Genomic DNA, 20,140 nt, shown 5'->3' with positions numbered 1-20,140 from the left:
TCCATGGATATTGAACCTGTAAACGTTTTCCCTGCATTGATCTAAATCTTCACCAAGGGAAGTGAAAAATGGGCGCATGTCAGTCAAGGTAGCAAAACCAATCTACGAGGGTATTTCTCTTTTAACTGAAGATATTATTTGGCATTGAATTGTGATTCAATGTTACAATGGAAGTATACGCTTCGCCAACTCAGTAATGAACCCTTAAACAACGAGTAATTCAACATTGCATTGTAATAAAAGACATATACCGTCTATAAAAGGATACACCTCAGAGCTAGTTAAAGTCCCAAGGGCGAAGCCACGCGGGCGGGTCTACTGTGAAAATTTGCTGCCTATTTCGCCTATAACGGGGAATAACCGGAGGTAAAACAAAACGTTCGCATTGGCCTGAACTGAGAGAAACGACAGCACGCATCATGTTGTACTGGGGAAAGGTTTAAATAGAATGAGTAGATGTTATTCTTTCAAGTGTCCTTTTTGTATGATTATGCAATTATATGATAGAGGACCAGGGATAGCTTTTTTGAAATTGAAAAAAAATGTTGCCGGGGTAACTTATTGGACTTAACTGGGGTTATCTCGGATAGCAAGTTTCACCAATTGTTTTTTTTAATATTTCAAAGTCGGCGCAATTTCAGCATTGGGACATTAGCGCATGTAATATCATTCTAGCTTTCTAGATCGTGGCGAGATATGATCACTGCTGTTTGGATCCTTCCACACATACAACTTTGGGTCCGTGTGTTTTTCAATGCTACATGGATAGCGGTAATTTTTAAACATTGGGGGCCTTTTTACTGCCAAAAATTTGATCATTGCACCCAGTAAAAGTTTTTTCCTTTGCCACGTTAATGCTCATGGTGCCATTTAATATTAGAAAAAGTGAGACATTGGACATAAGTGTCCTCGTGAACAAGGCTGTAAATGACAAAATCTATACAATGCCTTGTATTTGTGAACTATTGCCGTGTATGTTGAAGACAAAAACGCGATTCGAATTCCTCGAGGTAAATACAAATCGCGAAATGAAGATCTACGTTATTTATTGCAAGCAGACCCGTTTCACGTCACCCGACTGGGCCCAAATCAGGTTCAGTGGAACGGAGTCTTGTCGCGAATAGATTCCAAACGTAGGGATCTCATGACTTATATTTATTTGAAAAGCACAATTGCATTAATATGTCGGCTGTCGCAGTCGCTGATCGAGTGACCCCATTCAGTTATTGTAAGGTTTTGTGGGGTTGATCAGTGCTGATGTTTACGTGTTGAAGGATGCGCGTCGCATGAGATAGCTGCCTCAGGAATTTATATCCTGATTTGAGAGTTGCAGAAGCAAAGGCGATGCACGTTGCATGAGATTACATTGGCGGAGTGAAATTGTGATAAACATTGATTCGGTTTTTATACATATACAAACTCATAATAACGTTTTGGTGGGTCAAACATAAAAAATGTAACGAATCTGTGTAAAACGTGAGCGTCGTTGATTTATCAAAATTCTTGCAGATGCCGGGTGTTGGAAATTTTATCCGGCCTTTAGTAAACACAGACGACTCACTATATTTGTAAATTGTAATAGTCTTGTGACTTTATGGATGACTTCACCAAGACCGGAGTAGTCATGCCTTGAAATTTCATGGCGGTCATTCCGCATGATGGTCACTTCTGATTGATGCGTACGGAACTGTTCGCAGTTGAATTTGGAAAAATATTTCCTACTTCCATCACCGGAAAAAGAAGAGTTGACATGCAGTTTTTGTTGCGGTTTGAAAGACTGCTTTGGTAAGCGAGGATTGTTTCCTTCCGTAATTGTTGCATTGCTACTTTGGCGTTTTCTGACGCTTGGGTACCTGGCCTTTTTAGTTTTGTACTGAGGCAATTTATCTGCAGTTGAAGAAGAGTGAAGTTTAGTTTTTGTTGATGTTGGGGCACGTCTGTTGAGCCAAGTGTGTTTGCCATAACAATACTAGGCTTGTCCTTTGCAGTTGATTTTATAAGAGTGTTATTTGCATGACTGCCTCGGTGCGGAACTTTTACAAGGACTGTATTTATTTCCTTTGAACTTTCTTTCATGTTAAATTGAACTGATTTCCTGTTTTGTGATGACTGCAACAGATTTTTGTCAGGTCTGATAAACAAGTCGTGCTTTTGAAGGAAGTAGTATCCGAGAACAGGTCTTTTAACTTTGCAAACAGAGAAAGTTACAGGCATGTTGCCGAAGCCAATGTCAATGTTAAGTACAGTTTGTCCAAAGTAGGGTATGGGCTCTCCGCCTGGTCCAATAAAATCTGATTCAACTTCTTGGGTGTGGTGCTGTGTAACTGGGAGGAAATTTTTGGATAATCCAGTGTCCAACAGAAATGACATTTTATTATTTTTGTCGTAGACATGCGGCAAAGAGTTTGAGGCCGACTCGGAATATTGCCGTCGATTTGGTGCTTTTGAAATCTGATTCGGTCGGTTCATACAGATGTTGATATTATTGACTTGATTGTAACTGCAAGGTTTGTTGCATTTTAACGCCTTGTCACCAAAGCGTGCATGATAAAAACACAAGCCATCTGTTGACTGGTGTTGGTGCTGGGTAGACTGAGTATTTATTTGCCCTTGCCTTTGGTATTGTCGGAAGGGCTGTCTGTGATTTCCTTGTTGTGGCTCGTAATAACCGTTTTGATTTCTACACTGTTGTGCATATTCTTGTCTTGTCGGGTGGTATGAAAACTTTCGTCGGTTGGTCATATTGTTACTTTTGTTTTGTTCAACAAAATTGCTGCGACTTTGTTGTCTTTGATTGCTTATGTCAGACTTTAACTCAGTAAACAGTTCTTGTATCTGACCGGTAATTCTCTGCATTTCATTGTTTTGTGTGTGATCTTCCGGTACACTATAATCAGTTGGCGTAATGATTCTGTCAGCCAGGAACCCCAGCTCTTCTAGAGGACCTATATAGGTATTAAATTGGGCAAATTCTGTTTTCAAGGCCCTCTGCAATAATGCACCTGGTGACTTTTCCACTTGTTTCCCAACAACCGTTGATGGGTCTTGTGACTTACATAGGGACCTAATATTCTTCAAGGTTAAAAAAAATTGCTGCTCCTGGATGAAACTGTACAGAGAAAGGACTTGTTACGCCTCCTGGAAGATCATATCACTAACAGGGGGGGTCATAACCAGCCCTGGAGGGTTGCTTAGGTACTTTTTCAGCAACTAACTTTGATGCCATTGCATAGAGAAGAGTTGGGACTTACACAAAAACGCAAATGAGTGGGCAGTTAAACGATTCAATTTTTTGCAAAATTAGGTTTCATTTTTTGTTGCTTGTTTTACCAAAATACTGAGTAACCAGGGTGACAAATGGCCCCAGGGGGGCGGCTAAACCATTTTTTCACACACTAATTTTGATCAAAATTTGTAGATATGGGATGAATCTTTCATAAAATCAAAAATGATTGGACACTTAAACGATTCATTTTTCCACAAATACAGCCTGAATTTTTTGCTCCATTTTCACCATAATTTTCAGCAGCACCCACCATCAAGTAACTACCTCATTAAAATAGCCCAAAACCTCACTAAAACTGCCCCAAACACCCTCAAAGTACATTGCTGACGTCCCTTGGCATTTTATCAAGAAAATTGTCCACCACAATTTGGCGTGTTGTCTCGTCATAGAATGGGTCTTTTGCGCACACTGCGCATAATCGTCCCATGAAAGTTGAAGGAAGTTCACCTGAACCTGACCTCAAAGATTTTAGCTTTGAAAGCCAAGCTGTGCTGCATGTTCCAGTGGACAAGCGAATCAAAGAATTTTTCAGAGTTGTATAAGGGGTAAGTAAAATAGCTGTCTGTGCTATAACGTGCTCATATCTGGCACATTGTTCTTGTGAAAATCCTGACAAAAGTTGAGCAAATTTGTCTCTGTCGTCCGTTATATTATACGTTTGAAAGTATCGGTCGAGATACAGAAAATAAGAGCGGTAGTTGTGTTGCGACCATAGTTTTGGAATTTTAATTCCAGCTGTGAAGTTAAACGTTTGACGTGGAAAAGGTGCGTTTGTAAAAACATGTTGGTCGATGTTGGATGGCCTTATGTCAGCATGCTTATCTTGGGAGAGAGGTATGCTAAATGGGTTTCTGCCCAAACTTTGTACATCATTTGTGTTTGGTATGGGGGAAGTGCGACCTGAAACTGTGGGATTATCAAGTGGCGGTGTGTTTCCAGGATTTTCAGCCCACAAGGTGTCGGCCGGGGTTTTAATACTTGCGCTTATTTGAGTTTGATATCTAGTTCTAGATGCAATTGAGTTACCAGGTGGAACAGTTTTAAATCCGTATAATCCGTATAATACGTATAAATGCGAATAATCCGAACAGTTGCCGGAAGTTGTCTTCTTGTTTGTTAATAACTGGTGCAGTTGACTGCTTGCTGTTGCTGTGCTGGGTGGGCTGCTGGAACTGGAACGGGTGTGCATTAACCCGTTCGGCGGGAAATTTGGCTGCTAAATCCGGGGATAGTCGGAATAATATCCTAAGAAGTTTTGATGAAGCTGACTTGTGCAGTGAACTCGCCAAACTTCTGGGAACCAGTTGTCGGTGTACCAGTTGTCGGGGTATGTCCCCGCTGGGTGACCGAGGGGTGCGACTGCGTCTCGGGCCTCGCACCTTACGGATCCGACTGAGTCTCGATGGCAACTTGGTTCTCTATCTCAAGGTTTACTGTTGGAGTTAAAAAACTCCTTCACACAAGTCTGTGCGTTTTCTAAATAGTCTAACTCCCGACTAAACACATACATCCACCAAGCTTCAAGCCAGTCCAAAGTTGTTCATAAATCCATTTATTGATATAATCCCACGAATAAATCCAAGTACAGTACAGTACAGTACAATTGGGGCTCCTATACAGTGTACTAAAGAAGAACCAACAGCCTAGACCCTTACGCAGCAACAGTTAAAACACACTGATTTGGCAGGCACTAGTTGCTCTGCTTATATAGTCTGCGGTTGGCCACACGTATTGATGCCTTATTTGGAGTTGTTGCGCAACTTGAATGCAACTTGAAGGTGGCCGATTTGGTCGATTACGTCAGTTATTTATATAGCTTAATTAACTAAGTGCCCTAATAGGTTATTTATGTTTAGGTAGACTTTGTTTATAAGTAGTTATGTCTATTTTAGCTTTATTTATCATTTGCGAAAGAAGTACTTGTGTTTAAATTAACCTTATTTATTATTTGCCAAAGAAATGCCTATAATTATTTTAACTTGATTTACGTAGTTAGTTTGGTTACCTAAGTTACCTATATGACTTCATTGCCCAAATTACATGGTTTATAACACAACTATAATGTGGCTGCTTCTACCGGCTACAATTTTTTCACCTGCCACCAGCTCGGCAAGTTTTTCCTCTTAAATTGTCCGGTCAGGAATTGACCTAAACCGGAAATGAGTTCTTCTTTTTTCCCATGTCGTTTTATTGGACGTCACAACTCGGACATGCGTTGAACGCGTGATTACAATGACTTTGGTTTTAACTCTCGGTCATTATGTAGTTATACGCTTTGGGCCTTTTATAGTATATACTTGTGTTGTGCGGCGACAATACAATACAAAACATAAGTAAAATTGTGGAGATATATGATATATATAATGGATAAACATAATATTACAAACGACCTGGTAAAAAGCAAGATATACAAGAGCTCTACCTCCCGCATAGGACAACTTCTTAGATTGGTTTGTTCCAATTCACGTATTTACTCTCTGACATAATCAAATACTTCAGACACCCAAATGTGAAACAGGTTTCCTAACGATGCACGTGACATAACACCACGAGTGACCGCAACAGCACCGAGAGTCACCCCTGCATCAGGAATAATAACTATTTCCAATCCTGCTATGCCTAATCCTATTACACCGCCAACGATAGCACCAATTTTGGAAACTGGACGTGTATTTTTCCTGATGTAAAACTTTTTGTAAAGTTGTTTGATTCTGCCCCAAAATCCAAATTATTGTGCAAGGCATTAAAATAATGGATCAATTTCTAACGACAGTCGTGCACGGAACTAGAAAAGCACCTTGCGATTTGGGCGCTTTGGTATATGAGACCAAGTCGCGCAACTTCCTGTGCGTGTGCATACATACGTGCGATTCTATGCATTATGTTTTGCTTCATAACGCATGCGAGACATAAGTGACAAAGGACCAAACATTTGAAAGCAATTTGGATAATGCACCATGTGATTATGTTTGTTTATAAGCCTTATGTCAGGAAACTAGTGATGCTGAAATATTAGATCTTCAAGTTGAACCTACTGTCCAACTGATACTTCGGATGAAAACACAATTTCCATAATTTGTAGTAGTAGCAACATTAATTCCAGAAGTGGATCATCTTCTTTAAGCCTGCCAAACATGATCTTCCAGCAACACCCGACTGGGGAAGGGGCCCATTCCCAACAATGTCCTCAAAGTGAAAGTTTGACTCTTTTAAAAGCAATTTGGGCTTCCTCTCTGCTTGCATAAAAAAGTCGACATAAATTAGTTGCTGATGGTATTGTATGGTAATAGGGCTAGTTCATGCAATTTGGTTTTTGAAGCAAGGGCATTGACAATTTCAACATCTTCGTAATACAGCTGAATTTGTAGCGCATTTGGGTCACTTGCAAATAGAACATGCTTTTTGTGGGCCTTGCCATCAAAGTACGACCTAATCATATTGTTTTCCTGTAAAGTTTTCTTGGCACTCAGCCATGTTGCTACATCTGTCTGTTCCATAAGTTTTTCTAAAACTTTTGTGATGGAAACATACTGAAAAGTTACTGAAACAGGAATATGCTTATCCAAATCCCTATTATACTTAAAGTCAAATTGGCTGCCTAAAGCCACTTCAGTGGGTTCAACCACTTGCAAAGTTTCATTACAAAACTTTTTTTGCTTGTATATAGAGTCCATATGATTGATGGTACTTTTTATTTGACAAAAGATGTTTTTAATAGCTTGCTTCAAGTCGAGAAGAGATAGAGGGTTTTCAAAATTCTTTGTTATTACAGATTTGATTTAAACATGGGCGACATTGATATTATATACGTGAATCTTGATTTTAAACTGCGCGGAAATGCGCACTTACGACAGTCTTGCATAGAACCAGACAAGCACCATAGATATGCCGTAATAGATGGCGTTTTAGCAGTACCTATGATAAGGCCTACGGTGTATAAAGTCAATGTGGAACAGAACTGCAGTCTAAAATCTTCGGCAATCACGCCGCACAAGTGGACAGAGCTTAGAATAAAAAATATACCACCCAAAACGGAATCGTCGTATATCCCATTTCAGCAGATTACAAAAGACAACTCGTAGTGTGCATTAATTACGCCTTCCATCGCTCAATCAACAGGAATCACAGAATAATCAGGCCCTTTGTGGGAACAATTCGCGCAACTCTCGGTCTATGTGCACTGATATGTGCGATTTTCGAACATGCACATACCAGTGCTAAATTTGAGTGCAAACTTGTCAACCACTGAAAAATTAAAGATAGCCCCACAGGCTTTTTGTGCATTATTGCAGTCAGGCTACTCAACCAATTTTGACACGGTAGTTTTTGTTAGGTCCGAGGATAATTTTAAAGTGATTTTAAAGCTGTGCGGAAATGCCCACTAACGACAGTCGTTCACGGAACTAGAAAAGCACCTCACAATTCGGGAGCTTTGGTATATGAGACCAAGTCGTGCAACTTCCTGCTGTGCGTGTGCATATATACGTGCGATTCTAACTATTATCGCAACGCTGGCTTTGTTCGTTTTGTTTACTGCAAATTTTACCTGCGGACATCTCAAAGGTGACGTTCTTTCCGAATGATGAGAGTGGGCTTTTTGATGTGCTTATTGTCTCGGTTCAATTGAGAGTGGCAGGAACTTCTTTGTTGGGCGTTGGCTTGCAAAACAAGACGCTATAGTTTCATGCTTCTCTAGTTGAATTGGTATGTTTGGGTAGACAGAATATAGTATAGTTGCGCTGCATACTGTGTTGTATGTTGGAGATTACGGTATTGCGTATATGTGTAATAGTACGTTTTTGGCACGGCTATTTGTGGTTAGTAACTGACCATGCTAAAAAAACAAAGGATAACATTTTTGTGCCTGATAGTCCTATGTATTCTCGTTTGCTTGTGCTATCCACGTAGCAGCTTTCGTATGTATAGCGTACCACTGCTTGCTTTCATTAGCGGGATGGCGAATCAACCGTCATGACATCCATCACAATATATTTTGCCTCAAAGATTAATCATTTATTTCAGTTTCATGAACTGCAAGCAGAAGGCATTAAAGAAAAAAATGTAGATTATAAACAGTATTGACAGGTTAACATAATTTACACAAACATACGTTACACATTTTATCAAGGGACCGCGTACAGATCTAATTCGTCTCTTTCAAGTGGTCTTGTAGGCTAATAAAGGAAAATTTCACACCAACAGTGCAATCGCCAACAACACCTTAAAAAAACATTGTGCGTTGTATCGTGTGACAGTCAAGTACAACCGCCGACTAAAACTATTACTAACTGTGCCATTTACGCAATAAGTGAAATTAGTAAGTGAAGATACAATACAAACAAGGAGTGGGGATATATGACTTACAAAATAGATATTCATGTGTTTTATACAGTGGCAACATGTTGCTTTTTTACTTTCGGAAATAATCAACTACTCCAGACATCCAACTGTTAAAGATGTTTCCTAACGATGCACCTGTCATAACGCCACGAGTGACCGCCACAGCACCGAGAGCCCACCCTGCACCAGGAACGAAAACTATTTCCAATCCTGCTATGCCCAATCCTATTACACCGCCAACGATAGCGCCAATTTTGGAACCTGGACGTGTAACTTTCCTGGTGTAAAACTTTTTGTGAAGTTGGTTAATTCTGCACCAATCGAGTTGCGAGCGGTCGAGTGCGACTTCCAGTCTCTGTTGAAACTCCTTCGAAAGATCAGGATCTGCTGCTGCACTGGCCAGCTGCTTTTTAAGGGCAGCCTTGTATTCTTTGTGCAGGGCAGTAAAATCCTCCGCATCGGCATATTGAGCATCGATGAACTAGATTTAAAAAAGTGCAATTGAGCACGACAAAGTTAAAGGCCTAGGGCTGTAAATGCAACAAGCAAGCTGTAAACGCCATGCTGTCATTCATCTGCAAAGCAACTTATGGTTGAGATTTTGCTCTTTAGTTTAGTTTAGTTGATAGATTTTGGAAATCCTTAGAAAAAAATGAGATCTACCACTATCACAACTTCAACTTACCTCATACACATCCGAGTTGTATTTGTTCAGCAAAAATTCCAACAATTTCTCAAGTACTTCTCTTTTGCCAATCTGCCGATAAAACTAGGTAGTTAGTGAAGATAAATAGTTCAAATAGATAGTTTAGGTGCAAAAACTTAACAAAACTAATTTGAACAAGAAAGCCAAAGCTATTATGCCAGTCATTTAGCATACTGTGTGCTTTCTTTTTGCCTATTTCATCAAAATAGTTTTACAGTTTACCATTAGATATTTTTAATAAACCATTGAGTCAACAGTACCAGGTTTTGCTTGAGCTCCTTTTTTATCAAGCCATGGAAAGTGTTCATTGCTTTCAGTAAGTCGGAGCTAATTTCTCGGTGTTTTTCAAGTGGTTCTTTGGCGTATTGTTTGTCATCAAACTCTTGTTGCAGCTTCTCTTTTAGTTGGGATTGATTTTCAGAAAAAAACTCTTCGTTGTTTGCATTAGTCAAAAGCTGACAAAGATTTAATCAAAGTTGGTATTTCATTAAAAAATAATTAAATCCTAATAGAAAATACATGGTAAACCAAGCTAATATTCCCAGAAAAGTCTTATTTCATTTTCGTTGCCAAGTACCTTTAACATTTCGTCAACATAGCGTTTTTTGAGATCACGTGCTCGTGTATTTTGTTCCAAAGTTTGTTTGTCCTATAAAGTATAGAAAATCAATATACTTTCAAAGTGTCAAGTAAAGACAGAAAAGTGTTTCTGTATTACTTTGCGATACTTGTTTATTTCCATAAATTTTTCTTGTTCGTTTCCTAAAACTTGTGTAGCAAGCTGGTTGCAAGCCACCTTGTCGGGAACATGGATTACTGTTTCATGTAAACTCTCCAGGCACTTATTCATGACTTCCACTTCCGCTTCATTAAATCGTTCATCGGGAACATATTCGCTTCCAGCAACCTTTCAGGATAAATGCATTCGAGATCAAAAGTAAAAAAACACAATGAAGGTTTCTTGCTTTGTTGAAATACCTTGGTCATTTTTTGCTTGTAACTTGTTTTTAGCTCAGAAACAAGTTTTCCGCTTTCGACGGTCTTGAGTTTCTACACAAAATCAAAATAGTTTACTTTACAGAGGTCATCAAAGTGGGCGCAAATGTCATTGTTTAGACGAAAAGAGTCCTCTTACGGAGATAAAACTACTAATGGTTTTGACATTGTTTAGACGACAAGAGTACTAAATATGAAACTACATTAGTCCTCAGATTAAAAAAAATTGGTCAAGGATTAAATATTTTAAAAAGATCTGTACAAACAGCGCAAAGTTTTTCGAAACTTACAAGGTTTAAGGAGTTCGTCTTCTCGTACAATTTTTTTCTAACTTCAATCGCCTTAAGTTGAACCTCCCTTGCACAGGTAAAAGAGTTCGCATTTGAAAGTTGATGTCTGTCGAACCACAGTAAAGCTTCCCGCAAAAGTTTTTCGTGTGAATCATGAAACTTTTTCTTGTCGCAAAACTAAAAGTTTCAATTCCCGTTTTTATGCGTATTTCACCAATTCATTAAACAAGCAACTTGTGATATGTTTTAGAGAAATTCAGGAGGGTATATACTTACATCTGACATCACCTTGTCATACTCTTCCAGCTGTGACCCACACCTATTTAACATCTCATTGACAATGTTTTCCTGAAACGCCACAGGAAAGTTTAGTTTAAACAGTACATAAAACATAGAAATCTTAGGAACCTTTTGCAAAGCGTTTCTAAATTGAACAATATCTTTTTGCAGCGGCAGTTGCTCATTTTCAAACTTCTGAAGATGTTTGTTTTTTATTTCTTCAACTGATGGGTTTATTTTTGTTTCGTCAACAACAGAATCCTGTAAAATAGCGTTAGCGAATACGTCGGATGAGGTATTTTACGTCACAAATGAGCATTGATATATTACTTTCACAGCAGCTTTGTTTTTCCATTGCACACGTATGATTAGGTCATATAAGAGAACAAATAAAAACTGCGAATCTTTTTTGCGAAACAATAAAGCCAGAATACAATTAAAAGTAAAGCTATCATGACGTTGCCAAATCCTATACATGTAGATGGATGCAAACGGTAAAAGACCACATTCAAATTATCTATTAACCTTATTGGATACAACAACAAGTGGTAGTGCACCGAAACATAAGGTGAGCTAATAGTTCGTTAACATTCGGTTATTTCTAACATGGGCAAAAAGGTTTCACTTACTGCCGGAGATAAAAAAAAGGAGTTGGGCAACTTCGGAAATTTGAGACATCTACAACCTTTCCGTTTAATACAGGCATTTTTAGTTTTAACGAAACTATATCCCTACAGTTTTATTCACCAAGCATTGCTGCTTACAAAAAAATTAGTTAACAATGAATTGCATAGTTTCAAAAACATATTATCTTGGCTAGCTGTAATCTATGATATGAACTGTTATAAAAAGCGGTATCATGTTAATCGTTTTTGAGGCTGGGACGAAATGGAAAAAATAAGTTGATTTGCTTGTACCTTGTCTGAATTGATTGGAATCTCATGAAATACAGCCAGTGCCTTGTTTTTTGCAACTCGGTCGAGCTCGGTAAATTCTTCCTCTTCAAAGAATTTGTTTTCTTTCGCTGAAACTTCCAGGTAATGCTGAACATGAATTAAGTACGTTGCATGTAATATTTAGGTTACATATTGCAATGTCTACTCACGTTCATTTCATCCTGGTAAGATTTTTTGCCTGCAATCACTCTTTGTTTGTAAAAGTCCTCTGTTGACAACTGAAAAAATTATTTTGTAAAAATTTACGGATTCCATGCAGTGGTTGGTTTATTATGCGAATAATGTCATAACACATGCCCTATGACAGTGGACCGAACATGCAGCAGAATTTGGTCTTTATACATGATGGAAATGTGCCTGCAGCTAACTTTAGAAATGTTTTTTTCAGCATACATCAATATCATTAATAAGGAAAAGCTTACCTTGGTTAGTCTAACTTGGTGTTGAAATGCGTAGTAGAGTAAATTGCAACTCTCGGCCAAATCTCCTCGGTAACTTAATATGAATTCATCTTCACCAATCTTTGGTTGGTTGTCGAAGTGTTTCAAGGTTGCTTCAATAATTTCCTGATGTTTCTTACGTGTTTCCTCGTCCGTAAATATGACATCGCGACATTCCTTTGATTAAATTAAGTTTAACAAGTCACCAGTTTTAATAAGCAAGTTTAAAAAAATATTGTATGACAAATTACCGCGATTTCGCGTTGGTAGAACTTTTCGCAGTCCCCCATGACTTTAGCCATCGTCAATTCTGCGTTTGCCTGCGCAAAATGAAAACAGTGTACAGGACAAACCCAGTTACCATGACGGTAACAAACCTCGTACAGCAGTTCCGCACTAATATTCCTGCCGGAAAGCTTTTTCGAATAGAGAAGACTTAAGTTGATCATGTCCGAACCCCGCTGAACAACGCCGTTCATTTGTTTCGGAATGGGCTTGTCAAACAGATGGTGTGCAAGTTCATCGACGTACTCCAAGAATTCTTCATCGATTTCTACACATCAAATAAAATACATACAAAAAATACTTATTGCTCAGTAGAGCCAATACTAAAGAAATGGTTAGTGTTGCTTATACCCTTTATGGAACATTGTGGTTCTCCTGGTTTTCTTCTTACTTTCTTTCCGGGTTCGGGCAACACGAAACATTCCGTCGTTTCAAAGGACACCTAAACAATTTTAAACTTACACCATTGCTAGAACACAAAGCAGGCCTAGGCCTAGAAAGTTAAACTCAATACCTTCACGTTTTTGCAAACCGACTTGTGTTCAATGCTGTATTTGGGACTGTCGCCGAACACAGTTTGTAAATAAGACAATCCCCCTTTCAGTCCAAAACCCACCACTTCGTCGTCCCAATCCCGAACAAGAAACTGTAAAGTCTGCAAACAAAAGGAACCAACGCAGATTGAGTAAAATTACACAGCTAATGTCCTTCAAACCTCAACGATCACATATAAAATCGCACCTGGTACACTGATTTAGATTTGTTCTGTTCACGCGCCATTTTCCCGAATTCGGAAAAAACCTGAAAGCATTTAAAATTTTACATAAAATACATCAATTGTTGATACACAATCTAAATAAATAATAACTTCTCACTTACCGTTAAATGCTGCAGGTCAGACCCGTTAATTTGCTTTGATAAATTAAACATTTGGAAAGAGCTCACCAAACAGCTCAAAGCAAACAGAATTTTATCAGATTCCTGAGTGGCCTCGTTGTCAAACACCCCTTGCGTATCCATTAGAAACACAGCAATCTGCAAAATAAACGCTTTTTTGAGCCAAATAAACCAAATCTCATGTTTCTAAACGCTTCTCGATGCAATTATTCCACGAACTTTTTGACGCACAAACATGCCTTTACATCAGGGCATCGCAACGTCTTAGTGCTCCAAACATGTTTTCAAGAGATCCACATAAGAATGTAAACTAAAGTATTTGGAAATATTAAACACGATAATAAATTGCAAGTTGAAACATTTTTGTGCAAAACGGTTAATGTTAGGAAAGCTTACTCTCATCGTTTCATTTCATTTACTGTACGTAAAAATAAGAAAAACCATCGCGTCATACCGTCTCGGTATTGTTGGTTGAAGAGGGCAAGAAAAATGGTCTTCGCGTAATTACAATTCCTTCGGTGTGCCTTTCATGTCCGCCTCGCCAATTGAAATTATGACCGATGTCGTCCTCTGGGTCGAGCAGCCATTCTTTTTCCTTCCAAAGAACCAAACATAAAAACTAACTGGAATTTGCCGGTAACACAATGCCCCTAACAAAATGGATCAGTGGCAACTTGATACAACCAGTCGGAACTACACAAACCTTTCCATCCTGAGCATAGGTAAGATAGCGGTAAAGTAGGTTGAACAGAAAAGATTTGCCCTGTCGAAAAGATCCAGCAATCCCATACAAGGCCACGGGTTTGTTAACAACATCAGGTTGCCCAAAAACATCTTCCATGACCATAGGATCAACCACCAACTGTGCATGACTGAAGAATTTTGTTTTGGTTTTTTTCGTGATCGTCACCGCTGAAATGTTCAGTGATTAAATAAAATCCCATCAGGGAAGAGCGCATAAAAACATATTCTTTATGATTTTGCTTACTCTTCGCTTCAAGCCGGGCTACTTCCTCAGTGGTTCCGAGATCGTAAAACGATTCCGACAATATGATTTCATCCATTGCTTACAATTGAAGTGTCTTATTTCATCAAATCACCTGTATGCAAATGTGATAGTTATTTACAACTTCAAACCGCCAAAGAATCCGTCTGCCCTGCAACGTCCTCCGTAAGCAACCGAGAACGACAATTTACCTATGGGTTCTGAGAAATCACCACCAACAATAAACGGGTGGCAGTGGTGCAACAACACCATTGTAAGGGCACGTAATAAAGGTAACATATACCTTTGCCTCCTTCTTACTAATAGTTTTACCAGGTGTATGGTAGTAATTCGCACTCAGAAATGTCGGGATATAACTAAGTGTGTACATAGGCTAAGCGAAAGTCTTGTGCCGCTGTTTTTCTTGGAATAGAACATTGACGACATATATGCGTCAGTAGCCGTCTATTTACTAATCACAACTAGCTGGTTCCACGCCATGTCTTGTTGAACAGAGTAAACTGTATTAAAAACAAATACGCAACTATAAAGCGAACACAAATCAGGCAAGAAATAACTCTGAGCAGCATTGACTTTGCTGCCCCGCAATCCTATCCCTCAGGCCTTGAGTCACGGCATGGATCAAAGAACTACAAATAACTTCCTGTAGTCGAAATACCGCCGCACATAGCGCCAATGCCTTGATATACAGCTGCATGCAACAAAGTTATATAGTTGGCATTCTCAAATACGAATACGATAGCCGACCACCACGAACTTGCCTGCCCGTCTGCTTTTAGGCCCTTGTTGTATTTCTATGACATAAGCTCAAGTATTCTTTGTCCTGGCGTTACATCTAGTCTGCAGAAAGTCTAAACATGAGTCCGTCAATTTGGACGTAATATTGTTCTGCGCAACATGGATATTCCACATCGTTTTGTTTGGTCATTTTGCTCCTTGTCATGAGGATAATTGAGACGATAAAGTATCCGTATACTGCCTCTCGGTAACAAGCACTGTATGTATTGTGTGACAGCTCGATAAGCTCATAGCGCACGGGCAGTGGTAGGCGCAGGCAAGCGTTGGGCCGATTGTCTGATTGTTCTGCCTTCTTCTCTCTTGACGTATGTCATTCCATTCACGCATTCTATCGTCCTAAAATAGTTCGCAGGCTGCATAAAGTCTTACATGAATGTGTCCACACCACAAGAAGTTTGTAAATTTGTACCTTGTTCTATTCTTCATAACCTGTAGCCTATGTACCACAACGTTCTTATCAGTAACTTACGCCTCCTTATAAAGACAATTTGTGTATTAAAAGACATACACAGTCTGTAAAAGGATACACCTCAGAGCTAGTTGAAGTCCTAAGGGAGAAGCCACGCGGGCGGGTCGACTGTGAAAATTTGTTGCCTTTTTCGCCCATAACGGGGAATACCCGGAGGCAAAACAAACGTTCGCATTGGCCTGAACTGAGAGAAACGACAGCACGTATCTTGGTGTACTGGGGAAAGGTTTAAACAGAATGAGTAGATGCTATTCTTTCAAGTGTCCTTTTTATATGAATATGCAATTATATGATAGAGGAGACCAGGATTAGCTTTTTTGAAATTGAAAAAAAAATGTTGAAAAAAAAAATTTTTTTTTAATATTTCAAAGTCGGCGCAAAATCAGCATTGGGGCATTAGCGCATGAAATATCATTCTAGCTTTCTAGATCGTAGCGAGATGATCACTTGTTGTTTGAATCCTTCCACACATGCAACTTTGGGTCCGTGTGTTTTTCAAAGCTACATGGCGGTAATTTTTAAACTTTGGGGGCCTTTTTACTGCCAAAAATTTGATCATTGCACCCAGTAAAAGTTTTTTCCTTTGCCATTTTTGTTATGATGTCTTCCCAACCGCGCAACGACATAAAAATATAGTGATATGGCGCCGTATTGCAAACCGTTTGTAAAAAAACGTGGGTCATCTTTGGCCCATCTAAGAAAGTTGAATATAGAATCAACTACAACAATTACTCTATTTTAGTTAACTGTAGATGGTAGGCCTATATAGGTATTAAAACTTCACAGTCATACTTTGACGCCAGAGACCAGAAAGCCAACAGCTACATAACCTTCCGTGTTCGTCCATGTAAACCTCATCACCAAACTCTTTAAATTAGTATCGTGTACCAAAGTACACACACGAGTATGAGTGGAGCATACTATGCTTGTACCTAACATAACTTGTGATATCTATGGTCAACCGCAGTAATAAGTATCGTTCCTCATTTTACCCAATGCTTGGGCCCGCTTTGAAATTTAACTAGAAGTCTATTGTTGAAGGTTTATTGTTGTGTTATGCGGTAATTGTACGCATAGTAGAAATTTCTGATATTACAACATCAGCAGAATGGAACCTGACAAAATCTCATCCGATCCCGTTGAAAGTAAACGAAACGAACGGCTGGATAAATTAAAAGCGTTGAAAAACCGAAGATTTGAATCTAAAAGACTAAATCGTGCCGAAGTGGTGGAAGAAGACCGAAAAAGCAAGTTGCCATCCAACTGGGAAAGTCGTCAGCAAAGGACAGAATGGAAACTAGATGACATTAAAAAAAGAAAGGAATGTGAAGAGAAAGGCGTGGATTATGAAAGAATGAGGATAATGGATATCTCAGCCTCTGATGCCGAACGATGGGATACAAATAAAAAACGGAAGAAGGATCCTGATCAAGGATTTTCAAGTTGGTCATCTTTTTATAAATACTGTTATTATCCGCACACATTTTTGTATTTTTTATATTTGTCAAGTAAAAATACAGCATACAAAATACAGTAATGTAAATAACTTATCTTTTAACGTTTTTTTTTTCGGCCAACACTGACCAACCAATTTTATTGTGAATGTCATGTATTATATATATATTTCTTTAAATGGACTTCTTTTAATTTAAATGGTAGTTGATAAAATTAAAAAATGTGACAAATTTTAATCTGGGCTGCATCAATTGCCTGGAGTTCAGTTAAATTTGTTGTTTTTTCCTACAAAACAAAGTCACCTTTTATTATTTGTTTCCATTCTACTAAATTGTATCATCAATTTACAAAAAAATTCCACATTTTTTTAGCCTTTCAGCAGGCAGGTACACGCCACTACCGAAAGTTGGCAAAGCAAATCAAACCAGATATGGATGAGTACAACAGGCGCAAAGATGAGATGGGTGAAGAAACATTCTATGCTGGTGTTAACACAATGCTTCCTGGTGAAGTCAAAGATACCAAAGAAGGCATTGAACGAATGGTAAAGGACCTTGAAGCTCAAATTGAGAAAAAGAAGAAGTTTCGTAGAAGAAGAGCTCATGATGATTCAAAAGACATTGACTACATTAATGAGAGCAATGCCCGGCATAACGAAAAACTGGAGAAGTTTTATGGAAAGTACACTGCAGAAATTAAGCAGAATCTTGAGCGAGGAACTGCTGTTTAAATACATTTCCAGTTCTGTAATGGTTTGGTTGTACAATGCAAAGACTAAGGATTTAACCAAGATACACCAAATGTGGAGTGGATGGTGAACAATGGCAGCATGCTATTTGTACTCTAAGTTGACCTTTTTCGTATGAACATCTGTTATGTACATTCTCTTTTTATCGTTTGTTAATCTTTTAACCTAAACCTTTTTCCCTGGTATTTGTATCATTTTGGCTCATTTATGCTAACATATGTTGGCACCTTAAAAAACTGCGGACACAATTTATGGCTTTTCTATGTAAATATGAACTTGTATTTACTGTTTCATTTAAAGTGGGAACTTGGTATGGCTAAAATGGTAATCAAGTTTGCCTTGTTTAGTGATCGACTAAAAACCAGTTGCAATGTTTTCAAGCATCTTAATACATTGCCAGGAAATCAACCACACAAAAACAAATTATTTCAGGTCAGAACTTCCACACCAGTTTCAGTGATTAGAACAGTATGTTCAGCTTGTGCAGATCGCATCCCATCTTTAGACACAACTGTCCAACCATCATAAAGTTTTTGTATTTGGTTGGTACCTTCCATTAAAATGGGTTCAATGGTGAAAGCCATTCCAGGTTGCATCACTAACTTACTGGAATTGCATGTATGTCGCACATTTGGCGGTTCATGAAAATAGGAGCCGATGCCATGTCCAACAAACTCCTTGCATACTGTGAAACCACATGTGTTTGCGAAGGGTTCTATGACATTTCCTATGTCACTAAAATATCTGCCTGGTCCACAGGCATTTATTCCAATTTGGAGGCATTGTTGTGTGGCAGATATAAGCTTTTCAGCATCTGGGTCAATTTTACCCACTGCAAAAGTATCTGAAGTGTCGCCATGACAACTGTTTAGGTACACAGTGACATCTATATTAATAATGTCACCCTCTTTAAGTTTAAGGTCATCAGGTATGCCATGGCACACAACATTGTTTATTGAAGTGCAGCAAGATTTGGGAAATCCTCTGTAGTGCAGTGGGGATGGGTAAGCACCGTGTTTGATTATTTCATTATGTATTTGTTCATTGATATCTTCTGAAGTCACCCCAGCCTGCAAAAGTGTCCATGAAAAACATATTTTGAAACTTGAATGGATGTTAAAAAAGATAAAACAAGGTCATAAAAATACTAAGAGATTTTAAACTGCACTCACTAAACATTTCCAAAAATACCCTTCAAGGACAATACTGCATAAATTATTAAACAAATCATTTTGGTTTGGAACATTGTAAACTAAAATAAAAATTTACTTCATCACTATTCAAAACAAAGCAGGAAAATTTTGCAATACAAGTTTTGATACCTTTACAAAAGATTTAGATTCTGCCAAAATTTTTTTGGCAAGTGCACATGCCTCTTTGAGTTGAGCGATTTGTTTGTCAGATTTAATTTCAACCACAGATTTGAATCTATTTAACAACAGAGTCTTTTTGGAGTAATCCGGACGGTGAATGTCCTGCAAACAGTTTCAACATGATGACTTTATTCCAGAAAAAACATTTTTATTACACACTGGTGGAATAGCTATTGCTCTCTTGTTAACATTTGCAGGATGAACTTTCTGACGTTTGATGGTGCTCAAGATTGGGGTAACAGCATTTAGTTTTTTCCAAAATTGCGGAAACACTGTCATACTGAAATGAAAAACAACCTAGAAAAAAAGGATTTTCAAAAAGTAGAATAAACAACAAGAATCCCAAATGCAACATTTACCTATTTCTCGTCTTCAGGATTATGATCTTTGAGGATTTCAGCAGCAGGTACTTTGCGCCTTAGTTTTACGTCGTTGTAAATCTTAGCAGGAAGTGTTGGAAGTTTTCGTAATATTTCTCCAATAGGTACTCCTTTTGAATTTCTGTTTGCAACGAAAAGAACAGTCTAGTTTCAGCAAACACACAATTTACATTTACAGGGAAGGTTTATATAGTCAACTTACCTATGCAGATTGTCATTCAGTTGGATTTGTTGCCAAATGTATATGCTCAAAGCAAATCCAATAAAGATGAATTTACCAGAATGGCGACCAATAAACCCAGGTCTGAGCACAAAAATGATTAAATTCCTAAAAAAAAATTTTTATACCATTGAACATTACTTTGGAATTTCTTGATGTGTTCCAAGTGGCTTTGGTTTCTCTGGAGTTGAATCGGATGAGTTCCACCTGGCAAGT

The 20,140-nt window shown here is 38.4% G+C and overlaps 3 protein-coding genes across 4 annotated transcripts; 1 reads left to right on the top strand and 2 right to left on the bottom strand.

The window, feature by feature from the left end:
- Positions 1-8,349: 8,349 nt before the first annotated feature.
- Positions 8,350-14,596, bottom strand: LOC145889240 (uncharacterized). 2 transcript variants are annotated; one of them, XM_082980143.1, is made up of 21 exons: positions 14,464-14,596; positions 14,179-14,387; positions 13,930-14,070; positions 13,458-13,613; positions 13,320-13,379; positions 13,093-13,233; positions 12,930-13,020; positions 12,671-12,846; positions 12,545-12,613; positions 12,276-12,470; positions 12,003-12,071; positions 11,815-11,940; positions 11,027-11,158; positions 10,895-10,966; positions 10,619-10,795; positions 10,311-10,382; positions 10,051-10,239; positions 9,910-9,981; positions 9,593-9,787; positions 9,312-9,383; positions 8,350-9,107 (listed from the first exon to the last, which is right to left on the bottom strand). In XM_082980143.1, exons 1-21 carry the CDS (start codon positions 14,537-14,539, stop codon positions 8,697-8,699), a joined length of 2,901 nt encoding a protein of 966 aa, XP_082836269.1. In that variant the 5' UTR covers positions 14,540-14,596; the 3' UTR covers positions 8,350-8,696. The 2 variants fall into 2 exon arrangements, with proteins under 2 accessions (XP_082836269.1, XP_082836270.1); XM_082980144.1 differs by lacking the exon at positions 14,464-14,596 and having other exon boundaries at positions 8,351-9,107; positions 13,930-14,125; positions 14,179-14,251.
- A 2,162-nt stretch (positions 14,597-16,758) lies between these two features.
- LOC145888674 (pre-mRNA-splicing factor syf2-like) lies at positions 16,759-17,940 on the top strand. The gene is made up of 2 exons (XM_082979477.1): positions 16,759-17,190; positions 17,575-17,940. Exons 1-2 carry the CDS (start codon positions 16,857-16,859, stop codon positions 17,931-17,933), a joined length of 693 nt encoding a protein of 230 aa, XP_082835603.1. The 5' UTR covers positions 16,759-16,856; the 3' UTR covers positions 17,934-17,940.
- Positions 17,941-18,378: 438 nt separating this feature from the next.
- Positions 18,379-19,820, bottom strand: LOC145888673 (methionine aminopeptidase 1D, mitochondrial-like). The gene is made up of 4 exons (XM_082979476.1): positions 19,684-19,820; positions 19,484-19,621; positions 19,274-19,426; positions 18,379-19,021 (listed from the first exon to the last, which is right to left on the bottom strand). The coding sequence occupies exons 2-4, from the start codon at positions 19,601-19,603 to the stop codon at positions 18,380-18,382; spliced, it is 915 nt and encodes a 304-aa protein (XP_082835602.1). The 5' UTR covers positions 19,604-19,621; positions 19,684-19,820; the 3' UTR covers position 18,379.
- Between the last annotated feature and the right edge of the window lie 320 nt (positions 19,821-20,140).

This window comes from Ascidia mentula, chromosome 2, assembly GCF_947561715.1.
Source record: "Ascidia mentula chromosome 2, kaAscMent1.1, whole genome shotgun sequence".
In the NCBI taxonomy this organism is placed as follows: Eukaryota; Metazoa; Chordata; class Ascidiacea; order Phlebobranchia; family Ascidiidae; genus Ascidia; species Ascidia mentula.
This window is presented reverse-complemented; position numbering and strand designations above follow the sequence as displayed.